At 33.8% G+C, this 27,204-nt stretch overlaps 1 protein-coding gene across 1 annotated transcript in view; it reads right to left on the minus strand.

Annotated features, from left to right (window-relative positions):
• Positions 1 to 4,049: 4,049 nt before the first annotated feature.
• Positions 4,050 to 27,204, minus strand: part of LOC136030936 (uncharacterized) — an 80,542-nt gene continuing 57,387 nt past the window's right edge. The window contains exons 2-3 of the mRNA XM_065710045.1: positions 20,214 to 20,450; positions 4,050 to 7,162 (exon numbers count right to left, since the gene is read on the minus strand). Of these exons, the coding sequence (XP_065566117.1) occupies positions 6,582 to 7,162; positions 20,214 to 20,445 (813 nt within the window). The 5' untranslated portion in view covers positions 20,446 to 20,450 and the 3' untranslated portion in view covers positions 4,050 to 6,581. The remainder of the gene's footprint in view (positions 7,163 to 20,213; positions 20,451 to 27,204) is intronic.

The following is a 27,204-nucleotide window of genomic DNA, read 5'->3' on the forward strand; positions in this document are numbered from 1 at the left end:
CCTCCCACAGGGACTGTCGGGGAGTAAGTCGTCCCCAAAGACATAGTTTTTAGGTTTTTCGACTATGGTGAATAAAATGGCTATCTCAGAATTTTGATCCGGTGACTTTGGGGAAAATGAGCGTGGGAGGGGGCCTAGGTGCCCTCCAATTTTTTCGGTCAGTTAAAAAGGGCACTACAAATTTTAATTTCCATGAAGAGCCTTATGATTAGAATGAGCCTTCTCGTGACATTCTAGGACCATTGAGTCGATACGATCACCCCTGGAAAAGAATAAAAAAAAAAAAAAAAAAAAAAAAATCAAATACGCATAATCTGTCTTCTGGCAAAAAATGCGAAATTCAACATTTTGGTAGATAGGAGCTTGAAACTTCTACAATAAGGTTCTCTGATACGCTGAATCTGATGGTGTGATTTTCATGAAGATTCTATGACTTTTAGAGGGTGTTTCCCCCTATTTTCTAAAATGAGGCAAATTTTCTCAGGCTCGTAACTTTTGATGGGTAAGACTAATCTTGATGAAACTTATATATTTAAAATCAACATTAAAATGCAATTCTTTTGATGTAACTATTGGTATCAAAACTTCATTTTTTAGAGTTTCGGTTACTATTGAGCCGGGTCACTCCTTACTACAGTTCGTTAGCACGAACTGTTTGATAGCGTATCTAATATCAAACAGTAATATCAAACAGCTTTAGTATAAAGAACGAGGTATTGACGAGGGGGCGAACCCCCCTCATATACGTAATAAAAATACACAAATATAGAAATTCGTTACGTAAGTTAATTCGTAAGGTACGTATATTTATTATTAACAAAAACGTTCGTGAAAAGTAAACAAATCTAGTTGCATTTTTAAGCAACCAAAAATTGGAGGGCAACTAGGCCTTCTCGCCCAATCCTTTTTTTTTTTTATCAAAATCGTCAGATCAAAACTATGAGAAAGCCATTTAGCCAAAAAAAAAAAAAAAATAACATGTAAATTTCGTTTTAATTATGCATGTGCGGTGAGCCAAAATCAAAACATGCATTAATTAAAAAACGTTCAGAAATTAAATAAAAAACAAATTTTTTAAACTGTAAGTAAGGAGCGACATTAAAGCTTAAAACGAACAGAAATTATTCCATATATAAAAGGGGTTGACCCCTCCTCAACACCTCGCTCCTTACGGTAAAGTTTTTTATTGTTTTAAAAAGTAGAGTTGAGAGAAAGAGTCAAACCTTAGCGTAAAGAGCGAGGCGTTGAGGAGGAGTCAACCCCTTTTATATACGGAATAATTTCTGTTCATTTTAAGTTTTAATGTCGGTCCTTACTTATAGTTTAAAAAACTTGTATTTTATTTATTTTTCTCAGGAACAGCTTATTCCTGAGATATTAAACTTTCAAGGAATTTTTGGGAATAAGGGGGCTTCAGTTTTTTATTGGTGGAGGGATGAGGTGGGATCAAACAAATATTTCCACCAAAAAGGGTTTGTGCAATTTCCCCTGTGGAAGTTCTTTTTTTCACTGTTGAGTTGCAAGGTAAATCAAAAGATACTATGTAAGTCTGGTTATATATAAGTCAAAATAAGTCTACGTACCTGTGATTTCATAGTAAGAGTTTTGGGGTGGGGCGAGTCAAATTAATAATTCCTAAGAATTTTGGAGGGGGTCCTAGGTAAGTCAAATTTTATATTTTGGAAAGGAATGAGAAAGCCGAGAAATCGTTTGTTTTTTTTTTAATTATTGGTTTACTAGACTTAAAAGAGGACCAGAAAACTTTTCTTCTAAACTTCATATTCAGAAGTTCCCAAGTCAAGCGGATTCTAGTGCACAAAAGAACAAAAAGAACAATTTTGGCTCGCCTGAATAAAGGCCAACAGCTTATAATATCTGATCGGCCAGCAATGAGTGCATTTTGATCAGCCTGGTCCAAAGAGTAACTAAATTTTGAATGTTTTGATCAGTACTGGACATAATTATAGGCAGAATTAAAGGCATAATTACATAAGTACTGGAACATAATTATAGCCACACGTCATTTGGCCAAGTGAGCCAAATTATTGTATATAAAACATGTAATTAAATTTGGAGAGGGAGCAATTGCTAATTCAGTATTATTTGAGATCAAACGTTCAATAAATTTACCAGCTTTATTAGCTGGCTTATCCCCCCCCCACCCCCCACAAAAGGCTTTGGGCATTAAAATCTCCACAAATAAATATTTTTTTGCATATTAGAATTGCTTAGATAACTGAATGAATCCATAGAATCTGTATTTTAGCTCTTTGGGTTATTTAAACTTATTATGTAAGTTTTGGTGTTATTCAGCCAAACATTAATTCAAATTGTATCAACATCACTAAAAACTCAACTAAGGCGTGAAGATCTCTTCTAAATAATAACAACATTGGAAAAAGAGATAGTTAAGTATTAAACGCATTGAATATGTTGAATAAATAATATATATTATGTATATTCAGTATACAGATAATTAATAGTTACTCGCACTTTTCTTTTTGTTTTCGTTTGCATAGCATCACTGTTTGGTACAAAGGTCATATGTGATATTTCAAAACTGGGATAATTACCAGAACCCGTTTGCTAAGCTGCTCTCAAAGGGAGGACTAGCAGAACAATGTAGACCAAGATTATCATTGTGGTGGGATATATATTTGCTCTTTTTTTTTGCTTCATCGATAAATCTTGCATCTAAGTTTTGCTGATGGAAGCAAAGAGTGAGGGATGAAACTTAAAACGAACACAAATTATTGTATTTGAATTTTCTATTAAAATATGTACAAAAATATTAACTGATTCGATTCGTGGAACCAGAAAAATGCCCAACATCTCCTTGTTTGTGACAGGCTTGATGCTCAACAGACACTCAAACAGGGCCAAGACAAAGCATTTGAAATATCTGGTTATTCAGCTAAGAATTACTAAATATTAATTTAGTACCATAAAAAAAAACTATCTTCAGGACTTATTGATTCCCGTTAGGACTGTAATTGTACAGCTGTGCAATTATACAGCTGGTTATGCAGTAATTAACATGTACTGCATCATATATTTCACAAACCATTGTTTCAACTGGAAACTTCGCGTGAAAATTAGCTGCAGTCTGCAAAGTTGATTTTTTTAGCTTTTCTTTAATTTTACTCTCGATTTCTTTAGCTATATTTTGCTTTGTAGCCGCAAGTTCATTCTCTGTGTTATGCACTTTTAATTTGTGAACCTAATTACATTTAATTTTGCGAAATTAATTTGCGAACAAAGACATAATTTGCGAACCTATCAGCTACTCTGAGCAAAATCGCTCTCTCAAAATTTGTATTGGATGCTTTTAGACAACATGATTGGCTTGAGGTTCGGGAGGCTGACCATTCACACAAAATGGAATTAAAATGTAATAAGACAAGCTTTAGATGGAAACCCAACTTGTATTACCATTATTCGAGAGCGAACAGATCACTTTGAATCTATGTATGGCTGCTACTATTTTTTTTTTTTTTTTTTTTGGAAATTTGACAATACCCGAGTTTTTAGATTCAATAGAAGATCTGGAGAAGAACATCTGGGGGACAAGATTCAAACTTACAGGGATCAGTGACAGTATACTAGAGGAGCTAGGGCAGATATTTTTTTTTCACTTCATTTTAGTCATTTCAAAGAAGAATTTATTTGCAGAATGTAACCCAGGGAAAAATGAAAGAGTAGCCCAATTTTCACAAAAGAGCCAAGGGAATCTGGCTTTTTTTCCATTTTTTGGTATGTATCGACAACATCTAATGTAAAGACACTAAAAAAAAACCTGCTCAGTTGCAGAGCAAGCGTTAACTTGTTGCAGAGCAACACAACGTTGCAGAACAAGTGCAATCTTGGAATATACATGAATAAAGCCAGTATTCAAATATTCTTAGCAAAGCTTTAAATAACAAAACACCAGAAAGTCATACCTTCTTGAACTGGAAATTTGTCTCCTTTGCATATTGATATTATATGACGTTTTTTTTTGTACAATCATTCTTATTTTACCTACCATTTTATTACAAGAAAGATAATCTTTAAACAACAAGTCTATTTTGTCTAGCTGGACATACAATGCTATAATTTTCAAGATTATTCTTTCCTTTCACACTTAACGTCAAAGATTGTCATTAATAACGCAAGAAACGACTAGATAATAAAAGCTTTTGAGCTAAAATATAAAATACGGCAATGTTAAAACCAGGTATTTCTGTAAAAGAAGGGGGAAAAACAAGTCGAAACTACTTTAGGACTGATAATACTTTTTAAAACCCATAATGGCACTAATTATGATAGGCTAAAGCTTAATCACAAGCAGTTTTTAAAAGTTGAATTGAAAGGGAAACTGAAATATAAAGAATAAGTAAAGAACAGGTATATATGTTTCCCGACTTTCAATATCATTTGTAAATATGCTCGTAAGACAGGGTGAGTTATGGCCTTGAGCTGTGGGGGTTCTAGGTCAGGTAGAGATGCAGGTGATTATGCCCTCTCCTGTTTTTCTCACATTAATTTCCTTTTATTTTACTCCCTCCCCCAAATTATGAGGCCCAATACCGCTACTGAACAAGAGCAGGGAGTTTGAGTTTTTGAATGAAGAAAAATTGTCTAGAATGAATTTGAGAACATGTTAGAACAGTGTTTCCAGTCTGTTAATGATAAAAATAAAGTTTTCTTGTTGATTTTAAGGTTTAGATGGCATTTACTTGTATTCAATTCTTAAAAGTATTTTTTTTATTTATTAGTGCCACTGGAGGAAAGTGGGACAAAAAAAAGAACACGCAAAAAAAAGATAGGCTAAGTACAAACTATACACCTGAATTCTCAACAGTTAAAAACAGAAAATGGCATACCAGGTTCGAAAAAAAAACACTTGGTATTTAACAAAATTTCATTTTTCGTTCCAGGTGAGAGTGAACTAACTTCGGGACGACAAAAGTTGACTTTGTATTCGCATTAAATTTCTACGAACATGGCTAAGTAGCATCTTCAGTGTATTAGCTTCTGCGCAATCAACATCAAATTGGGAATATAAAGGTGAGACCAAAAATATGAGAATTAGTGTTTTTTTATTTACTCATTACCCATTAAAAATATTCAAATTTTAATAATCATTATAATGTGTATCAAACTTTTAGTTTAAAAGCCTTTCCAGGTTCACACTTAATTCGCATTGAATATGCAGTAAATAGAAATTGAATAGTAAATATCCATCTGGAATACACTCAAATAAAAAAGAAACAACAGTCCCTACTTATGTTTTATAAACTGCCTTTTGATTGCTCTTGCTAATTTTTGTGACGGATTTTAGACAATCACATTGTTTCCTATCTCCGAAGAGACAAATAGCCCCAAAAAACTAGGTTTATTACTGCTTCAAGTTCACTCATACTGAGTGGCAAATCTAGAAAAACAAGGAAAGGCAATTTCTGGAGAGACAGATTACTCCACCATTTGTAAGACATCAATATCAAGCCAGCCCAATAATTCTGAAGATTGTTAAGCCAGTAAAAAAAAAAAAAAATGGCCATAACCAAACTCCTAGACGGTAATTCCTTAGTATTACCAGAAACACCCCACAAGAAAATGACAATAATAGTAAAAAAAACAGTAAAAAAGACTTTAATAATTTCAAAAAGATTACAGATGCTTAATTTATTTTTTGCTTTAGTTTATGAAATTTTTTTTTGTAAAAAACAAATTACTTTGCTTTAGAGCTAAATCCCAGATTTTTATATCTACTGCTAGAAATATCTACTGCGTTTGAAGAAATTCAAATAAAAACAATACAACTGGTTCTCTTTTAGTGTTTCTTAGCTTTGATTTAACAGACGATATGAACACATTTACAATATTAAACGCATGGTAAAAAAAAAAAAAAAAGTGACAACATCTAAAGAATAACCATGATGAAACAATCACTGATTTTATGGGTGCTAAATTTGCCCCTGAGCCAAACTACATTCAGCTGAATGTCAGCTGAATTCAGCTGAAATTTCAAGCAGCATACAAATTGAGATTCCATCTTCTTTCTTTTAAGTTATAAGTAATTGGTTCGATGAAATTAATTTTTAATTGACTCAGTGATATCAGATGCACGGCATGAGACGGCCCAGACATAAAAGCAAAAACGCGCCGAATGGAACATTTCTGGAATAAAAATGCCCCAAAATCAATCGACCTTAAAAACACGCTGATTTGATGAACTCGATCCGGGAGCACCTTACAAAAGTGCAAAAGTGACACAAATGTACCTCATGTGGCAACATTGACTTAGCTCACAATTTGGTTTACCAATCATTTTCAATAGTTTCTTCGTTATGTTTGGCACTATTTATATATTAGTACAAATTGTATAGTAGTGCACACATAAAAACTATGGTCACATATAAATATATACAAAAGTGACTCTGCTGATAAATAAAAATTACAATATTTTTTATAGAACACGTGTTCAAGTTGTTTCAGAATGGGATTTAAATGCCAAAATAATTTGTTGGAATGGTAAATCTTTACAATCTTTAGAGTGCAAAGCCATCTGATATTGTTATTACAGACCATTTCACCGTCTATCGCTCGTTGTCTTCGTGTTGTTTGGTCTCAATTATTTCCTCTTGCCTCTCATTCTGTTCCACTTTTTGATCATCTTGTTCTTTTTGGAGATGGCCTGTCAAATCCAACGGGTCTTTAGTAGGAGCTACGTTTGAACTACCTGTTGGTGTATGCCTTCTCCAAGCATCTGAATGCTGCTGCATCAGCGTCATAGCTGGATCCATTTGACTGGCTAGGTTCTGCTGCGCCAGAAGGGTATTCTGATAAAGGGAACTAAGATGCAATTGCTGCTGAATAAATCTAAGCTGAGCATCACTTAGATTGCTTTGACTTCTCACAGCATCAAACAAGTTTTGCATTGGATACTGAACAGGAAAGCTAGATGGGATTTCTGTTTTTACTCTTTTTGGTACAGGTGACACCGTGGGTTCTGCATGACGTTTGCGACTCTGTTCTGTAGAATCTGACTCTGTTTGAACTAATGACCGTATATCAAACTTTCTGCTTGCCGTTGATTGGACAGGAGAGGGATTCACTGGTGGGGATGCATAGCCATAGTGTGAAAAAGGAATCCTAGGACAATGAGTGACTGGACTACCTGCAATTAAAAATTAATGTTGAATTGATTTTTATAATGTGTTTTGTCGAGATAAACTGGGAATTACTAACATGTTATATATCTTGCAATGGAAAGTTGATGTACCAAGGAAGGCGAAAATGAAATTTGAATTAGTTACACCGAAACGACACAACTATATTTATATTTTAAATAAATAAGTGAATTAAAAACAGATCACATGTGTATTTAAGCAGTAGCAGGCAAAAAATAAAAAAAAAACTGGGGGAGAGATAAACAAAACCAATAAGTTAAAAAATAAGGTGTTGCTTTATATTAACATTGTAGTTGTTGTTATGAGTTTTCATAAAGTAATTGTTTGAATTTTCGCGGACAAAGAAAGAAGTCAAATTTAACCGATTAGGTTTTCCTTATTTACTTTCACAGGTCAACGGAGCAACACTGCTGATAATATGGTACTGCCCTGAAAACTTTATCATTTTAAAGCAACCAAAAGAAAAGTCATGGAAAATCACGAGCATCAGGTATGAATAAATATAAGTTGAATTTAGTAGACAAAAATGTTTAATTTTTGATGTCTTTGGTGCTTTGAATAAGAATGGCAATTCCGTACTTGGTTCTAATGGAAAGAGAAAATAGGAAAAATGCGTTTGGGTTTCGGTAATACTATAAGGTTTACCCTTAAGATATGGCAAAATAGCCAAATAGTCTGTTGATTTAGAATTAAAATCAAGTAGTTGTGGGCATCAAGCGCCTAACTGTAGAAAAAGCCAAGACAGATAGGCCGAGCGAGTGACAGGCAAATCTGGCATAAGCCCTTTCTAGGATTGTATAAAAACGATGTGTTCAATTGTTGATAGATATTGCTTGTGTGTACAAGCAATCCTGGGATAGTAAGGTCTGAGGTGTCAATTCACATATATAGGAGAGGTAAGGAGCTCTTTCAGTTTTAACTACAAAATTCTTAGCCGATTTGTTAGTACGCTAGACTTGTAATCTTCAGGAAATGCTTCGAGTCTTGGGGTCACTGGCTATTTGGTTTGAACGGGGGTCAATGGTTTGACTCTGTAACCTCAGCCACAGTCAACCCAGCTCTAAATCAGTAACGGAGGAAATTTGGGGGAAAAAAGGGAAGCATCGAATGATTTGCTCCCAACCACGTATTGCACTCCCAGCTGAAGGCAGAAAATCAGGAGACCTGTGCTACGCAGACCATTGGTCAGCATGCAAAAAAGGTAAGATAAAAAGATTTCTTTAAAATTGATATACAATAAAAATTATTTAGATAATCTAGGTGGGGAGGGGACATACTTTCTACATTTTCAATGGAAATAACAAAAAGTAATTTCAAAATATAGGGGAAGTTCTCCTAGCCTGCTCCACTCCCAATTTGCAACAATGAGTAAATGAGTGGATTGTCTTCTGTGAAAAATGAGGGTGAACTGATTCTATCAATGTGCTTCGTAATATTAAATGTGGATTGCTGGTATTTTGACAATATAACTTACTCGAAAAACTTTATAGCTTGGTGTTTAGTTCCAATATAGTGGAAAAATATGAAAAGCGCCTGTGTTTTTGAAAATATTACACAGTTTTCCAGTAGAAAGGACAGGTTTCCAGTCTTATTCTTTTTTTTCGAAGTCTTTCCAAAAGGTATTTCCATTTGTTATTAAACAGTTCACCTTAAGTAGAACGCCATAAAACGTCTTCCATAAGAAGGAAAACAATCCACTTTACAACGATATACTTGTACGTTATGCCATTATGCTCCATTATATTGACAACATAATTTCGGTCAAAATTTTTTGGCTATTTGTATCACAAAATTTTCACATAACTCCGTGTTTAAAACAGGTAAATTTTGGAAAAACACTCTACAATTTGATATAATTATGGAATAATTAAGTCTCTTACAAATATTGTATTTACCTTTAAAATTTTCAAAGTTCTCAAAGTTTTCAAAAGTTTTATAAGTTTTCAAAGAAGCAGTGCTATAGCTAGAATTTTTTAGAGGGGGGTCACATAAAAACTTTAAAAATGCATCAAAAATATGGTTTCATGCCTTTTTATTACATTTTTCCGAGACGGACAAATATTTCGAGGGGGAGGGCTCAATCCCTCTAACCCCTCCAATGAATACTTCTTTGTTTTAAAGATTTATTTCCTTTTTCATGGCATGTCAGTTCAATTTTAAATATTCTATGTGCCTTCAGTATGACAAAATTATTGAATAATCTTTATATTTATATATGATTCTAGATGGCAGCATTTGTTTAATGTCCATTGTCCTCAGACGTCACGAAAACCATTTGCGGATCCCTATTATCATTAGATTATCATTAGATGGATCCTTTCTATTTCTTATCATCATCACTAATTGCAAAGCTTTTAGAATGGAATTTTATCTTTGACGGTAAGTCATTGCTTCATTTCTACTTAAAGAAAGCCAACAATTAACAATTTTATGCCCAAATTCATATTTAGCCATATGAATTTATTCTGAAAGTCATGTCAACAGACATGATTGTCGCTGAAAAGTAGACTAATGGGATATATTCCATATTGCAGTCTTAAATGTGTAACCGATGGATAAATGGAAAGTTTAATTTTTGGGGGGATTCATATCTTAAACTCGGGTAACGGATTACAAGCAAGTGTATCTAAAAATTAAAAAAAAACTACCTGCAAATTTTATGCTAATAACCCAATATAATTTACAATTATGCTATCTATTTTTTTATTTTTGTACACCAGTTTTCTTAAATAAACTTGATTTAATAAATTGATTTCTTAAATAAACTTGAAAATAACTTTTCTTAAATAAAACTTGTTTATGGTTTTTTACCAGATTTTACGATTGGCTTTCACGATTGTACTAACCGGTCACAATTGATTAAAACGAAGTCAGGAGAGCAACATTAGTCTGAGTGTCCAAGTACTCCGAATTTAATTATAATTGTTGCACTTCAACTGTTTTGGTTCATGGGCTTCTTCAATACCCGATAGCCGATAAACTATCTTAAGAAACAAACAAAAAGAAAAAACAAACAAAAACAAAAAATAAACAAAAACAAAAAAACATGGAGATAAATAAATCAATCATGAGAAGTTCCTGGGAGGGTGTAAAGAGGGCGGCTTTGAATAGATTGGGATGGAGGAGGAGCGTGCGTAGCTGTGTTGGCCTCTGGCAGCTTGGTGTTGCGGTGAGCTGTTAGCAGCAGTAGTTGTAGTTTTTATTTCACCTTCGCTTATTATGGTAGAAAGACTACGTTCTACTGAATTGTGGCAACAATTACAATAACCAAATTTTTAGCAATTTTTATTACGAGGGAATGCTTTCAGTAATCCTACAAAATTTTATGTTCAAATCTGAATTTCTAATAATGTCATTACTGGTCACACTCAATTGAGTTTCCGAAAAATTTACATCTTAGACACTTTATTCAACCACTTTAAAATAAGTCAGCATAGGGCCTGATTATTAATCTCTGACTGTCTTTAGCAGAAGAAAATAAAGCCATTTCGGACATGGGTCCCCAGGCTAATTTGTTGGCTAGGCGGAGAAAAGTTCAAGACAAGTCAACTAACAGATGCTGTTACTGGAGAGCCTCCAAACAGACGGTTCTGACAGAGTAAATGGTAAATGGGGGAACATTTTGAGAAAAGTTATTGCAATTGGTCTGCAAGACCCCCTTGCTACTTAAAAAAAAACGTTGATACCATTGTATCTCCCAGAGAAATATTGCAAGATAAAAACTGGTGAAATGCCAAAATTGATGTCAGTAAGTTACCCTAATTGTGTTAAAAGTAATTAGGAAACGAGAAAGAAGTGGCTCTAGTTGGCTTCCGGTATTGGTTGTAGGTTTGATTGTGTTTTGTGAACTATGGCAGCAAGCATTTAAAAAGTGAGAGGCAATTTTGCCTGCCCCTCAAAATATTTTTTTTATTTCTGAGCACTTCTTACGCAAATTATCAAGCAAATCTTTTTTTTTATTATTTCTTCCTCCCCCCAAAAAAACTGTTTTCAGATAGATGATTCCTTAAAAGAACTCAAAGGTCGTTGTTTTTTTCTTTTTTTTATATTTGGGAAGCATGATTTTTTCTGTCCATGTAATTTTGGGTGTCATTTTCAGTTGAATAGATCTAAGAATAGTAGTAATAACTAAGAATCTGAGAGAAAATTTGACTTGAGATTCAGCTTGATCATAATAAATACTATCAGATTGGGTCTATTGCTTAAAAAAACAAGCTTTTTTTTTATCTGAAAGTAAGGAGCGACTAAAACGAACAGAAATTGTTCCGCACATGAAAGAAGCTGTCCCCTCATCAACGCCCCGCTCTTTACGCTAAAGTTTTTTATGGTTTTAAAAAGTAGATTTGTGAGAAAGAGTCAAACTTTAGAGTAAGGAGCGGGTGTTGAGGAGCGGACATCCCATTCATATACGGAATAATTTCTGTTCGTTTTAAGTTTTAATGTCGCTCCTAACTTTTAGTTAAAAAAGCTTGTTTTTTAATCTAATTTCTGAAAGCATTGAATTAATGCAGCTTTGATTTTGACTCGCCATACATGAATAATTAAAACGAAATTTTTATATTTTTTTTTACTGTTTTGGCTAAATGGCTTTCTCAAAATTTGGATCGTACGATTTTGAGAAACAAAGGTTGGGGAAGGGGGCTTAGTTGCCCTCCAGTTTTTTTGGTTACTTAAAAGGCCACTAGAATTTCTAATTTTATTTACGAACGTTTTTACTGGTAATAAATTTACGTAAAACACTTCTTAATTCGTATATTTTTATTACATATATAAGGGGATTTGCCCCCTCATCAAAACCTCGCTCTTTACGTTAAAGTTCGAATTTTGTTCCAAGTCTTTAAGAATGACCCCTGAATCCCAAAGGCCGTTTAATTAGAATCAATAGCTTTTTTGCAATTACTAAAAATATTTTAGCGTAAAGAGCGAGGTATTGAGGAGAGGACGAGCCCCCTCATATACGTGACAATTTCTGTTTGTTTTAAGTTTTAATGTTGCTCATTACTTTCAGTTAAAAAAATTGTTTTTTTCTATATATTTATTTCGGAATATTTTTTTAATATAATACTGGAAAATCAAGCACCCCCTTCATGAAAATTCTCTTCCCCCATGATAAATTCATTTATGAAAAGATCCTCTCAATTAACCCCTCCCCCAACCATGGCACCATCAGAAAAAATCGTCCATGAAAACGTCTGTATACTTCCCAATAACCAATGCTATATGTAAACAGTGGGCAAAGTTCATAATTTGCTGCCCTTCCCCCAAGGACTGTGGTGGATTAAGTCGTCCTAAAAGACATAGCTAATAGATTTTCCGACTATACTGAACAAAATGGCTATCTCGAAATTTTGATCCGTTGACTTTGGGTAAAAATGAGTGTGGGAGGGGGCCTGGCTGCCCTCCAATTTTTTGGTCGCTTTAAAATGGCACTAGGGCTTTTAATTCCCGTTAGAATGAGCTATCTTACGATATTCTAGAAACACTAGATCGATATGATTACCCCCGGGGAAAAACGAAACAAAAAACAATTAAAAACGCATCCGTGATTTTTCTTGTGGCAAAAAAAAAATACAAAATTCCACATTTATTAGCGGATAGGAGCTTGAAACATCAACAGTAAGCTTCTCTGATACGCTGAATCTGATGATGTGATTTTCTTTAAGATTTCATGATTTTTTTTTTTTGGGGGGGGGAGGGTGTTCTCCCTTTTTCGAAAATAAGGCAAATTTTCTCAGGCTCTTAACTTTTGATGGGTAAGACTAAACTTGATGAAACTTATTTAAAATAAACATAAAAATCCAATTCTTTTAATGTATATATTAGTATCAAAATTCCGTTTTTTAGAGTTTTGGTTACTATAGAACCGGGCCACTCCTTACTTACTGTTTGTTACCACGAACTGTTTGACAGTTGAAAATTAGTTCTTAATATTTATGATAATTATGGATTTTTTTGAATTATGGAATTTTTTTTTACATCGATGCATATCATAATTTGGGTTTTTAAACTTATTTTTGGGAGGATTTGGACCCATTGCCTTCTGAACAATCGTTAAATACAGGAACCCATGAACTTCGATACCGTGTTAGAATCAAGTTAATGGAACTTTCTGCAGTGATTAGGAGTTATGAAGGCCACTGGTCGTGTCCCTGGGTATTTCCAGGGGTCAAATCTAAATAAAGCAGAATTTCCTTCTGTGATTAGTAGGGGATTTAAGATTAGTATTGACGAGATTCATGGGGGGTACTGAATCGTTTATATTACAGATTGAAGCAGCAGTATCCAGGCTCAAAACAAATGTGTTAGTATCCCATTGATTCCTAGCTTTATTTATCATTGTACTAGTAAATAACTTTCCATGTTCTCAGAACAAGGTGGGATGGAGAAGTAGTATTCATAATCGCTTATGCCTAAAATTAGCGATTTTTTTCGACTTGTTTCTCATTTCTCTCAATTTTCTTATTGATTTACATTCACTTATCCTTAATTGACTTAAAGACTATCAGATGAATTGGAAGAAGCCTTTTAAAAGTCATTAAATAAAAAAAACTAATTTTTTTAGCTGAAAGTAAGGAGCGACATTAAAACTTAAAACGAACAGAAATTACTCCGTATATGAAATGGGTTGTCCCCTCCGCAATCCCTCGCTCTTTACGCTAAAGCTTTTCATTGTTTTAAAAAGTAGAATTGTGGCAAAGAGTCAAACTTTAGCGTAAAGAGCGAGGGATTGCGGAGGGGACAACCCATTTCATATACGGAGTAATTTCTGTTCGTTTTAAGTTTTAATGTCGCTCCTTACTTTCAGCTAAAAAAATCAGTTTTTTTTTATTTAATTTCTGAACATTTTTGAATTAATGCATGTTTGGTTTTGGCTCTCCGCACATAAATTATTAAAATGAAATTTGTATATTAATTCTTTTTTTTGGCTAAATGGCTTTCTCTTAGTTTTGATCAGACGATTTTGAGAAATAAGGGGTGGAGAAGGAGGCCTAGTTGCCCTCCAATTTTTCGGTTACTTAAAAAGGCAACTAGAACTTTTAATTTTTAACGAACATTTTTATTAGTAAATAATATACGTAACTTAAGAATTAACTTACGTAACAAACTTTCATAATCTTATATTTTTAGTATGTATACGAGGGGGTTTGTACCCTCGTTAATACCTCGCTCTTTACACTAAATCGTAAGTTTTGTCCCAATTCTTTAAGAATGACCCCTGAATCAGAAAGCCGTAGAATAAATAGTTGAAACTACTAAAAATACTTTAGCATAAAGAGCGAGGTATTTATCTCCTCCTAAATACCTCGCTCTTTATGCTAAAGTATTTTTAGAACCCCTCATATGCGTAATAATCTCTGTTCGTTTTAAGTTTCAATGCTACTCCTTCCTTTCATTTGAAAAAACGTTTTCATGTTTATTTTTCATTGTTTTCTTATAGTAATGCTAGAAAATCCTGCGCCCTTTTCATTGAATTTTTCTTCCCCCATGACAGATTCCTCCAAGGAAAGATCCTCCAACATAGCCCCTCCCCTCAGCCCCACCCCCAAACAAAATAAAATCCCCCTGAAAACTTCTGTACACTTCCCAATAACCATTACTATATGTAAACACTGGTCAAAGTTTGTAACTTGCAGCCCCTCCCCCAGGGATTGTGGGGGAGTAAGTCATCCCTAAAGACATAGTTGTTATGGTTTTCGACTATTCTTTTCGACTGGCTATCTCAAAATTTTGATTCGTTGACCTTTGGAAAAAAATGAGCGTGGGAGGGGGCCTAGATGCCCTCCAATTTTTTGGTCACTTAAAAAGGGCACTATAACTTTTCATTTCCGTTAGAATTAGCTCTCTTGCGACTTTCTAGGACCACTTGGTCGATGCGATGACCCCTGGGAAAAAGAAAAAAAGAAAAAAAAAAACAAACAAATAAACACGCACCCGTGATTTGTCTTCTGGCAAAAAATACAAAATTCCTCATTTTTGTAGATAGCAGCTTGAAACTTCTACAGTAGGGTTCTCTGATACGCTGAATCTGATGGTGTCATTTTCGTTAAGATTCTACGACTTTTAGGGGGTGTTTCCCCCTATTTTCTTAAATAAGGCAAATTTTCTCCGGCTCGTAACTTTTGATGGGTAAGACTAAACTTGATGAAACATATATATTTAAAATCAGCATTAAAATGCGATTCTTTTGATGTAGCTATTGATATCAAAATTCAATTTTTTAGAGTTTTGGTTACTATTGAGCCGGGTCGCTCCTTACTACAGTTCGTTACCACGAACTGTTTGATTAAGATGTCTATTGGGTTGTCAGATTATAGAATAAAAAACTATGTTTCTTATAATTTATTTCTTTTGAAAGTTTGAGTTAAGACCTAGAAAGAGGTAATTAAAGTTTTTCAATTTACTGTCTAAACAAAAGAAAAAACATGTTTCGCTGGTTTTCTAGCGAAATTAAGAGTAGAACTTCACTCTGAAAAAACTTTCTTCAATAATTTAAGAAAAGTGACAAAGCTTGATGAAGGGAATTTCAAGAGATTTTGAGGAATTTGTATCTGAGCTGAAATCTTTGCTGCTTAAGGCAAAAAAGAAAAAAAAAAGCTTAATATTCTCAAAGCGCAATCACAAACACTATCAACTCCGTTAGGCCAAATATAAATAAACACAATTGAAAAAAAAACAACCAAAAGTTCGAATTCTAATTTCTGGAAAGTAGCAGAATAAAAAGAGAAATCAGTCCTCAACTTTCTATAACCATCCCTTCTTTATGGTGACTCCTTAAATATGTAATAAGGAGTCCGTCGGACCCAAATTTTAAATTATAATTTTTTTTAGCTAATATTTTCTTACGGTTGGATCCTTGTAAAAGAGGTTAAAAAAAGCTATCTGGAGACTGCTTCCAAAAGAAGGGTATCCGGTACATCAAATGGTCAAACAGTTCGTGGTAACGAACTGTAGTAAGGAGCGACCCGGCTCAATAGTAACAAAAACCCTAGAAAATGATCCGGTACATCAAATGGTCGCTGAATAAAGCTCCGATTGAATATAATCCATGCTATTTTTACAGCTCTTTAATCTTTCTTCAGAGTTTCGGTGAGCCTTTTCCATGTAAATATGTCCTTGGCTACAACAGGCTCTATAAAGCCCTGACTTTAAAAGTAATCCCTCTTTCATTTTCTCCATATTCAGAATTACAAAGATACTCTTTGGTCTGGATTCTATTTATAGCTCTTTTGAATATACCGCTGCTTCAAAAATATATTTCAATCACGTGTTGTCTGAACTTTTGACCGAACATCGTGTCAATTAAAATTAAGTTATCATATAAAAGCCTTATGCAGTAGAGTTACCCCCTCCTCCATTGAACAACGTGCCGAATCACTTTTTTTCTTGGGAAGTGCGGTTGCGTCTTTTTTTTACCAGGGGGACATTGTCGGACAAAGGGCTGTAAAATGATGAAAGAAGGCTGATTTAATATGAATCACCACCTGTAGTGCCCTTATTAACTAACAAAGGAGGTGATGCTACAGCAAACTGCGTTTTCAGCCATATAATGGTATCATACATCAATTTTCACCAAAGAGGATAAAAATGGCAAGAAATGGAAATTATAAGATAGTCAATCTATTTTTCATGACCTAAAACCTTAACCAGGAGGCTCTGACCAGTTCGATTTGCTTCTGCCTTCTCCCCAATTCAAAACTATAAATCGACGTGATCCTAAAATAATCCCTTAAAGTTTCAACTGAATCTCTTGTGCCATAGTGAACAGTAATCTGGCAGAGCGAATGACGTGTAAGAGCTTAATCAAAGTACAACTAATTACGAATAAATAGTTTTTTGGAAAGTTTTAAGACCTACTCCTTACTATCAACAGAATATATAATTTTCTTGGCCCAAAGAATGATCTCTAAAAGATTAAAGCTTATCAGGCACCATGGATAAAACACATACCCCTTTCCCGTTATAAAACTCATCTGTGAGTAATGGGCAACTTACGTTCTTTACGACCCTTGTCCCAGGGTTTTGGGGTCATGTCATGTTGGACCTTTTGACTATTTGGAACTAAATGCCTATCTGAAAATTTCGATAGAATGACTTTGGGGCTAAAGAGAGCCAGGTAGCGAAAAAGGGAATGAGAGGAGGTTGACTGCCTCAAATTAATTTTGAATCTTAAAAAGGGCACTAGGACTTCCAATTTCCAGTCAGATGAGCCCTATTTGAAGTTTCTTCGATTAGCTATTCCATACGAAATGGCCTGGCGAAATTTTTTTTAACAAGACATGGAAGGCATTTTGCTCTTTGCTTAGGCAGCGCTACTGCGCTGTCTGTGATAAATCCTTCAGTGAAAGTTTAGTTTACTTTTCAATATCCCTAGACTTTTTTTTTCGGTTTCCTTCATCTGCACATGTTATATGTTGTTTATGTAAATACTTTTTAGGTTTGTCTTTTCATTTTGTTTTGTAAGCTTCAATCTACAGTTTTATTCTTTTTTGTACTACAGTTTTGTCTTTTTGTACTTCTTTTTGTTTGGGACGCTTGAGAAGGTTTTGCCCGAAATATTCGCATTTTGTTTTATTTAAGCTCAATTTATAATGTGATTTTATGATATCACAGCGATTCCAATCACATTTAAAATATTCTTTTTTAAATAAGGTATTTTGGTATTTTATAGGGCTCCCCCGCCCGATATCAACCTCTGACTTAAATTATTAGACTTTGAATTTTAACTCTAAACATTAATTGTGTTCAGGTGGAGGAATCCCAGTACCCATCCACTCTTTAACCATTACTTAATTTACAAGTACGGAGTATTTGGAACCTTCGAGGAAAATTTCTGGACCAGCCTAAAAGAAAATGACGAAAAACTCATATCGAAAATTCTAAGCACCCTCTTTAAATTGAATTAACATTGCCACCTTACAAAAGCGAGCTTCAGAGGGCAAAAAGGGGATTGACTGTTGGTTGAACTGAGTATATTCAATAACATTGATTTATTAAATCGTCTTATTACTGTCTTATATATTGTCAAACAGTTCTCTGAACTACTTGTGTACAACACACATAAAGTGCCTTTTAATCGTTTCTGCGAGATGTTGCAAGACTGTTGTCAACAGTTGTTGGAGGGTGTAATTGTTCTTAGGTGTCCATTTTGAGCAAAATCTAGCCCATTTTAGAATTTCACAACAAAAATCGCAGATCCGAAAATTTATGGCAACCAGTACTTCATAAACAGCATTTCTGAGCATACACAAAAAATTATTGCTAAAAATTTGAACTGTAGAAACGTGTTTACAGTGGTACTATTATTACTGGTGTTTTTTATGTTTCAATCCTGATTAATTTTTTAGTATAACCACACATTCAAAAATTAACGCTATCAACAAGTGATAAACTCGTTTTGTTATCAGTGTTGCCACCTAAATTAAAACTCTTTGGATCTCTTTATTTGAATTACTCCAACCAGATAAGGCTTTAAACTTGTAAGACTTTTTGTAAGATATTTTGCTTTGGCTTCTAAACCACAAAATAAAACTAGATAAAGATCACTGTTTTTATAGCAGTAGGATAAACCGGAGAACATAGATTTTATCACTTCTCAGTTCATGGCCCTTTTTGTTTACGACCGCAGCTAAAGTATCAAATAAAAAGTTAGGAACTCAAGAAATTTAAGCAGATCCCAGATTCTTATTTATACTTTAGTCTGGGGATTAATTTTGTTGAACTTTTTCTAAAATTATATTTTTTAATTATATTTTATTAAATTATATTATTTTCAAACATGCTTTTGTACATTATACATTTACATACAAAGATTGTCCTCACCAGAGCACATTGTGTAGCTGACCACAAAAATTGTCATTTTATATAGTAATAGTTCTCGCTATTAAAAAGCAATTCAAAGCACCAAGGACAATGATAGTGAACTTTTTTGTGTGAATTGGTCAAGTGGGAACTTGTACAACTATATGTGTCTCAAAGGATTTGAACAATTAGGAATCCGATTTTTTCAGAAATACAACCATGTACAGTTATGCTGTTTTTGGCAATAGTGGGCGTAATATTTTGAAAACAAGAAACGTTGGTCAAAATCAGGAAAAAATAAAGAAAAACACATGGAACCAAACAGCTTAAGAAAGAGTAGTTCTACTTTCAAGGTTTAATTTTCATTCAGAATCAACAGACTGTTCATTTTTCACCGACAAAAGTGTTTTTTAATTTAACTGATTAGTTTTGAATTTTGACTGTTTAACGTGGCAACGCTGGCAAAAATGTGATACTGTCTGAAAACTTCTTAGTTTGCAACAGCCAAAATAAAAATCCGAAAATTGTGGTTTTCCATGTGCAAAAAGACCCAAGATAGGTTTAGGGAAAAAATACTTGTGATTTGATGTCCTCGGAGCTTTAATAGTTAATTTCTATATTTTGCAATTTGAAGCTGATTACAGCTTATGTTTCAGATCGTTTTGGAATGTACCAAGACATTTTTGGAGGGTTACGAAAATGTAAAAATTATCTAAAACAACTCAAATATAGATGCACCGACGATACCAAAAGGGCTACACCACTGTAGTCCTACCCGAATTGTATAGTACAACCCGTGGAAAGAAAGCTGGATTCTGATGGGAAAATTTTGGCTATTTGGGTATAAAACTAAGGTAGATATTAGGATGTACCAAAATATACAAAAATGTATCAAATATAAGAAAATATGCAAAACATAACAAAAGTTTTATGCTCCTATAGGGGGTACGGTTATAATAATATCCTAAGGATAAGTTTACTTTTGGGTCCCCCAAAAAAATAATGGTAGTAATTAGTGTTTCTACCCTACTAAACAATGTAATTTTGAAAAAAAGCTGGATTGGGTACCTTCGAGAATTGTTTTCGAAAATAGCAAAACTGACAAATTACTAGTATTTTGTCTTTAAGCAGGCTATAATTAATTTTACATAAACACATAAAAAAAAAAAAAAAAAAAAAAAAACGGTGCATGCCATATGGTCGTCTAGCAACTTATGCACATATGTGGTTCATATATACCTGAATGCTCAGCTGTGAGGCCATAGCTATTTTTTTGTTCATTTGCTGCCAAACTGCTTGACAGCTGACGAAGCATGCCACTGAAGAATCCTGGTGGAACGACGCTCCCATGGTACAAATACAAAGGCGTAGCTGCTAATAATTTCGATACTAAATTTGAGTCTTTATCGAGCTGGGGATCAGCAGGTCGTTTTGGCAATGTAGGCTTAGTTGTCATGTCTTGTATACTCATTGAACCTGAAATTACTCTGAATTTAATAACTGACCTTCCCATCAAGGGAAAGGGTTCGACAGGGGCTAGCCTTGAGAACATGTGTTCTAGTCTTGGTGTCGCTGGTTTTTTGGTTAGGAACAGAGGTCAGTGAAGGGACTTGTAAACTCAGCAAGAGTCAACCTAGCTCTAAATGGGTACCTGGAAAAATTTGAGGAAGGTAAACAGGAAGGGTGTGTAAAAGCACAGGATGGCGGGCCCTAAAGCTGTATTGTACTTCCTGGCATAAGGGCCATGGAACAGAGATCAGCACAGCAGATAGGGAGTAGAATGTCCAGTGGTGTATTCTTTACCTTGCCTTTTACCTTAAATTCCTATCAATGCCAAATCTGGGACGAGGTGCCTGGTTTGAACACACACCCGAAATTTTGTTTGACTTATAAAAAGTAAAAAAAATGCATAAAAACCCATTTTTAATGCCTTCTGTAAAATTCTTTTATACGCCTGCTTCCTCCAACAAAATGCTGGATACAGTCTTGCTTCCCATTACGCTCACCTTGATTAAACACTGACACTGGAGTACTAATATAAATGAATAGAAATGTCTTAAAATGAGAAAAACATAAACTGAATATGCTAATCAAGCTTCAAATAATCAAAAATCACTGCAAACAGAAGGGGGAAGGAAGGGGGCTACTGCCCCCTTCCCTAACTGCGAAAGTCTAAAGGCCTACTGTGTCAATATTGACAATAAAAATTAAATTGCAATAAAATAAAATCTTGAGCTGATAAGGTTGAACAATTAATAGCATTAAATATCAGATATTCAGTTTATTTTTATTAGTTCTTTCCAAGATTGTCCATGACAAATATAGTTTTCAGCAAAGCGCCATAACATTAATACCTATAATAGTAATGCATAGGTATATTAATAGGTATATAGGTATATTAATACCTGTTGTATGCTTGTTCGCTATAATTGTTTATTTCTGTTCGTTTTTGGCTTTGTACATTCTTTAGTAGTAACTTCTGGTTGTTTTGAGTTTCAATTATTATATGTTTATATATCTGCTGATCGTAAGTTTAAGATGGCCTTTACTTTTCTTTGAAAATGCTTTTTTCAATTAAAAAAAAATTATTTCTGTTTGTTTTTTATTGTTAAAGTTTCAAGTTTTTCAACATTCCCTATTTCAAAATCGTTTTTTTATTCAACATCAAAGTTTCATCAAAGTATCAACCCAACAGTATCAGAGTAACAAGTATCAAAGTTAAGAAAGCATCAAAGTAAAAAAAGTAGCAAAGTAAAAGAAGTATCAATGTAACAATTAGCAAATTGCATAGCTTACGGCCCTTGTCCTGGAGGCTGGGGGGTGGGCTTCTAACCTTGGAAGTGTAGCTATTTGGTCTTTTGACTATTTTGAACGAAATCATAATCTCAAAATTTTGACCAGATTTATTTGGGTAAAAGGGACTAGAGAGAGACTGGATGCCTTTTGATCACTCTTGAATCATAAAAAAGAAACTAGAACTTTCAATTTCCAATTGAATGAACCCATTCAAAAGTTAATACAGCCGCCTGTACCACAGAAACCTTATATTCCAACGATGGGCAAATTGCATATGTTACAGACTTTGCATAACTTACAGCTCTTGCCCTGGGGGCTATGGGAGTCACCCTCCCATCACTTTTGACTCTGGTAAAGGATCTATAGTTTCTAATTTCCAAAAAAATGAACCTCCTGCGAAGTTTATAAGATCATTCCTTACATGAAAACCTTGTATGCCTCTGGGGTTTAATTTATAACACTTTCTACGGGGCTAAGGGGGCTGTGTCAATCCTGCAGCTATTGGTAACTGATCTTAGGGCTATTTTGAACAAGTTGGCAATCTCAGAATTTTGATCAGATACATTTTGAAGAAAGAGGCCGTGACGGGAATGGGGGACCTAGTTTCCCTCCTATTGCTTTTGACTCCTAAAAAGGGCACTATAATTTCAATTGAATGAGCCCCCTGCAAATATTACACGACCACCTCTTTTCTATGAAGTGCCTCTTAAAAAAAACTAACAATGAAGCCTTATGACCTTTACTATGAGAAACGTTATGGTGTTACGTCTGATTTTATTTTATTACAGCCCCATTGTTCTTTGTCTTAAACAGTTGGTCGTAACGAACCGTAAGTAAGGAGCAACACGGCTAAATAGTGAACACGAATATATACCAAAATGATATCAATATATATATATATATATATATATATATATATATATATATATATATATATATATATATATATATATATATATATATATATATATCATGAAAAGAGAAATCACCAATGCTACAGCACAAACACACAAAAAAAAAAAAAAAAAAAAAAAAAAAAAAGAGACAGAAGGAGAAAAGGAAGACTGTTTTCCTAAATTAGTGATTAATATAGACCAGCACTTGAATGAGGCCTTAACCCTACTCATCCATACAATCACATAGGTCAAACAGCATAGCCACACACAATCAACCATAAAGAATAATCCATGGACAGGCAGTCATGTCGTCAATAAGTATAAGTCGTCATTTACCGAACAATAGAAAAAATAATATAGACAAATAATTCAGAGGCAACACCCAACATAAGGGCTCATCAGGAGAATACACTGGCCTATATAGGGTTTCGCCACTCTAAATTCTCTACCCAGCACAGTGTTATGGCTACCACAGAATATCCATGGCATCCCCGCGTCAGGTATCACCCCCAAAATACATGCCTATGAAAAAAAAAAACAGCAAATGTAAAACAACCAAGTAAAACCAAAACAAGCTTATCTTGTTAATATATCCCTCCCTTTAGCAACAATAGGTAAACTAAATATTATAAATTTTACCAAATCACAAATATTAACACATTGCAAAAAATCTGAATGAACTAAACAATTATAGAATTCATCTTTACCATGTGGCTAATTTTTAAAAAAAAAATCCGCTCAATTAGAAACACAATTCAAAATAAATGGCGCTGTGACAACATTTCTCGAACCTCCGAAATTAGTTAAAAATTTCTTTAAGTATTTCTAGATAATTCTTTTGATATTTATTTAAAAGTTCTTTATAATGGAAACTAAATTTTTTAAATTGCCAAGTTAATTTATTTGCAGAAAAACCTCTTGATATCAATTTTTGGCTTAAGATTTTACATCTATTTTTAAAATCAATATAATTACTACAAATCCTTGCATAACGAAGTAACTGTGAGAAAAACGCTGAATATGTGATATTTGAGTGTATATTACTTTCAGGGAATGGGAAACTAATCACTTCAAAATCAAAATCATCCGTTTTATTATACATTTTAAAACTTAATTTATTATTATCACAAATATTAATATTTAAATCTAAGAAATGATCTTCATGACCAGCGCCATGACTAGGCTCAAGAATAAGCTCTGATGGATATATATTTTTAGAAATATCAATGAAATCCTTACAATTTAAGACCAAAATATCATCTAAATATCTTTTATTATTTGACAAAGCATGTTTTAAATTAATTGGATTATTCTTATCCATCATATATTTATATTCTAGTTGACTTAAAAACAAGTCAGCTATAAATGGGCTGGCATTCCCCCCCATGGGAATTCCCATAATTTGCTTGTACAAATCACCCCCAAATCTTATATAAGTATTGTATAAAACAAATTCCAATAACTCAAAAATCATATCCAAGCTGTAACATCTCAAGTTAACTGTAGTATTAAAGCAGTTTGTCCATATGGCTTTTTTATTATAACTGTCTATTTTTAAGAACCTTTTACTAGATAAGAGGAAAGATTTCTTTATAACAGTTTTTAAATTATCAAACACTAAATTAAGTGATAAATTAGTATACATTTATACATATATATTAGTATACATTAGTATACATATATATATATATATATATATATATATATATATATATATATATATTATATATATATATATATATATATATATATATATACATATATATAAAATTGGCTTAATAAACAGTTTCCAAGTATATAAGATTCATTAAGTTTAGTATTACCATCAAAGGTAACAAGCTTGATAAATTTTTTCTAATTTTCGAAAAGGGGGAAAACTTTTCCTTAAAGAGGAAAAGTTTTTTCAAAAAAATGGAACTTTGATACCAATAGTTACATCAAAAGAATCGCATTTTAATGCTGATTTTAAATATATAAGTTTCATCAAGATTAGTTTTACCCATGAAAAGTTACGAGCCTGAGAAAATTTGCTTCATTTTAGAAAATAGGGGGAAACACCCCCTAAAAGTCATACGATCGAAAATCATACCATGAGATTGAGCGTATCAAAGAACTTAATTGTCGAAGTTTCAAGCCCCTATCTACAAAAATGTGGAATTTCACATTTTTGGCAGAAGACAAATCACGGATGCGTGTTTATTTGTTTTTTTGTTGTTTTTTTCCCCCAGGGGGATTGCATCGACTCAGTGGTCCTGGAATGTTGCAAAAGGGCTCATTCTAACGGAAATTAAACATTCTATTCCTTTTTAAGTGACCAAAAAATTGGAGGGCACCTAGGCCCCCTCCCACGCTCATTTTTTCCCAAAGTCACGGGATCAAAATTCTGAGATAGCCATTTTATTCACCATAGTCGAAAAACTTAATAAGTATGTAACTGGGGACGACTTACTCCCCCGCAGTCCCCGTGGGAGGGGCTGCAAGTTACAAACTTTCACCTGTGTTTACACATGGTAATGGTTACTGGGAAGTGTAAATACGTTTTCAGGGGGATTTTTTTTAATTTGGGGAGGGGGAGTTGGGGGGGGGTACGTGGGAGGATCTTTTCATGGGGGAAGAGACTTTCAATGGAGGGAGCGCATGATTTTCTAGTATTATTTAAAAAAACAGTGAACAAAAAAATATGAAAAGTTTTTTCTGCTGAAAGTGAGGAGCAGCATTAATACTTAAAACGAACAGATATTATTACGCATATGAGGGGTTTACCTCGTTATACCTCACTCTTTACGCTAAATTATTTTTAGTAATTTCAACTATTTATTCTACGACCTTTGTGATTCAGGGGTCATTCTTAAGGAATTGGGACAAAATTTAAGCTTTAATGTAAAGAGCAAGGTATCGACGAGGGGTGAGCCCCCTCAAATACGCAATAAAAACATAGGAATATTGAAGTTTGCTACGTAATTTAATTCGTAAGTTATGTATATTTTTTACTTATGAAAAAGTTCGTAAAAAATTTTAAGTTATAGTTGGCTTTTTAAGTAATCAAAAAATTGGAGGGCAACTAGGCCTCCTCCCTCGCTCCTTTTTTCTCAAAATCTTCCGGTTAAAACTATGAAAAAGCCATTTAGCCCCAAAAAGTTAATATGCAAATTTCGTTTTAATTATTCATTTGCGGAGAGCCAAGATCAAAACATCCATTAATTCAAAAACGTCCAGAAATTAAACAAAAAAACAAGTTTTTTTAAAATGAAAGTAAGGAGCTACATTAAAACTTAAAACGAACAGAAATTACTCCGTACATGAAAGGGGCTTTTCCTCCTCAACGCCCCGCTCTTTACGCTTAAGTTTTTTACTGTTTTAAAAAGTAGAGTTGAGAGAAAGAGTCAAACTTTAGCGTAAAGAGCGGGGCGTTGAGGAGGAAAGTTTTTTACTGTTTTAAAATAAAGAGTTAAGAGAAAGAGTCAAACTTTAGCGTAAAGAGCGGGGCGTTGAGGAGGAAAAGTATCTTTCATTTACGGAGTAATTCCTGTTCGTTTTAAGTTTTAATGTCGCTCCTTACTTTCATTTAAAAAAACTTGTTTTTGTTGTTGTTTAATTTTAATAAAAAACACACCATCAGATTCAGTGTTTTAGAGAATCATACTGTAGGAGTTTCAAGCTTCAATTTTAACAAAAATGAAGAACTTTGTATTTTTTGCTAGAAGAAAGACACCAGATGCGCGTTTATTGTTTTTTTTATTATCATTATTTTTTATTCCTAGGGGTGGTAGTATCAACCCAATGGTCCTAGAATAATGGGATATGGCTCGTTCGAAAAGAAATTAAAAGTTCTAGTGTCCATATAAAGTGACCAAAAAGATTGGGAGCAGCTAGGCCCCTCCCGCGCTTATTTTCCCCAAAATGAGTCTGATTAAAATTTTGAGATAGCCATTTCGTTCAGCATAATTGAAGGCCCAATAACTATGCCTTTAGAGACAACATGACCCCACATCCCCTCGGGAATGGTCTTGAATTATATAATCGGCCCAATGTTTATGAATAGTATTTGTTATTGGGTTATGTTTTCAGGTTGGGGGTGTCTGTGGTTTTTCGGCTGGAGGAAAGTGCCAAGGGGGGAATTTTCTATGAGGAGAGAAGTTTTTGGGGGTTGAAGTTTTCAGGGGTACACTGGGGGACTTTTCCAGGATTCCTATACGAAATTCTTCTAATTTGTCTTACTTTCTCTTTGCCGACTCAATTTTATGCTTGGAGATCTAAATGGTAATTGTCAAGGGTAAATTGTCACCGGGATTGAAGTGCCTAGAAATTTTTTTTTTGGAGAGGGGGGATTTTTCCGTGGAGATGGAGTCGGATTTCTTAGTATTATTTAAAAAACAATAAAAATTAAAAACAAAAACAAAAGGGAGAACATTAAAACTTAAACGAACAGAAATTGCTGCGCATACAAGGGTGTTTCCCTCTTCTCAAAACTTCGCTCTTTACTCATAAAAGTTGATTTTGTCGCAATTCCTTAAGAAAGAATCCTAAAACAAAAGGAT

This window comes from Artemia franciscana, chromosome 9 (genome assembly GCF_032884065.1).
Source record: "Artemia franciscana chromosome 9, ASM3288406v1, whole genome shotgun sequence".
Taxonomy (NCBI): Eukaryota; Metazoa; Arthropoda; class Branchiopoda; order Anostraca; family Artemiidae; genus Artemia; species Artemia franciscana.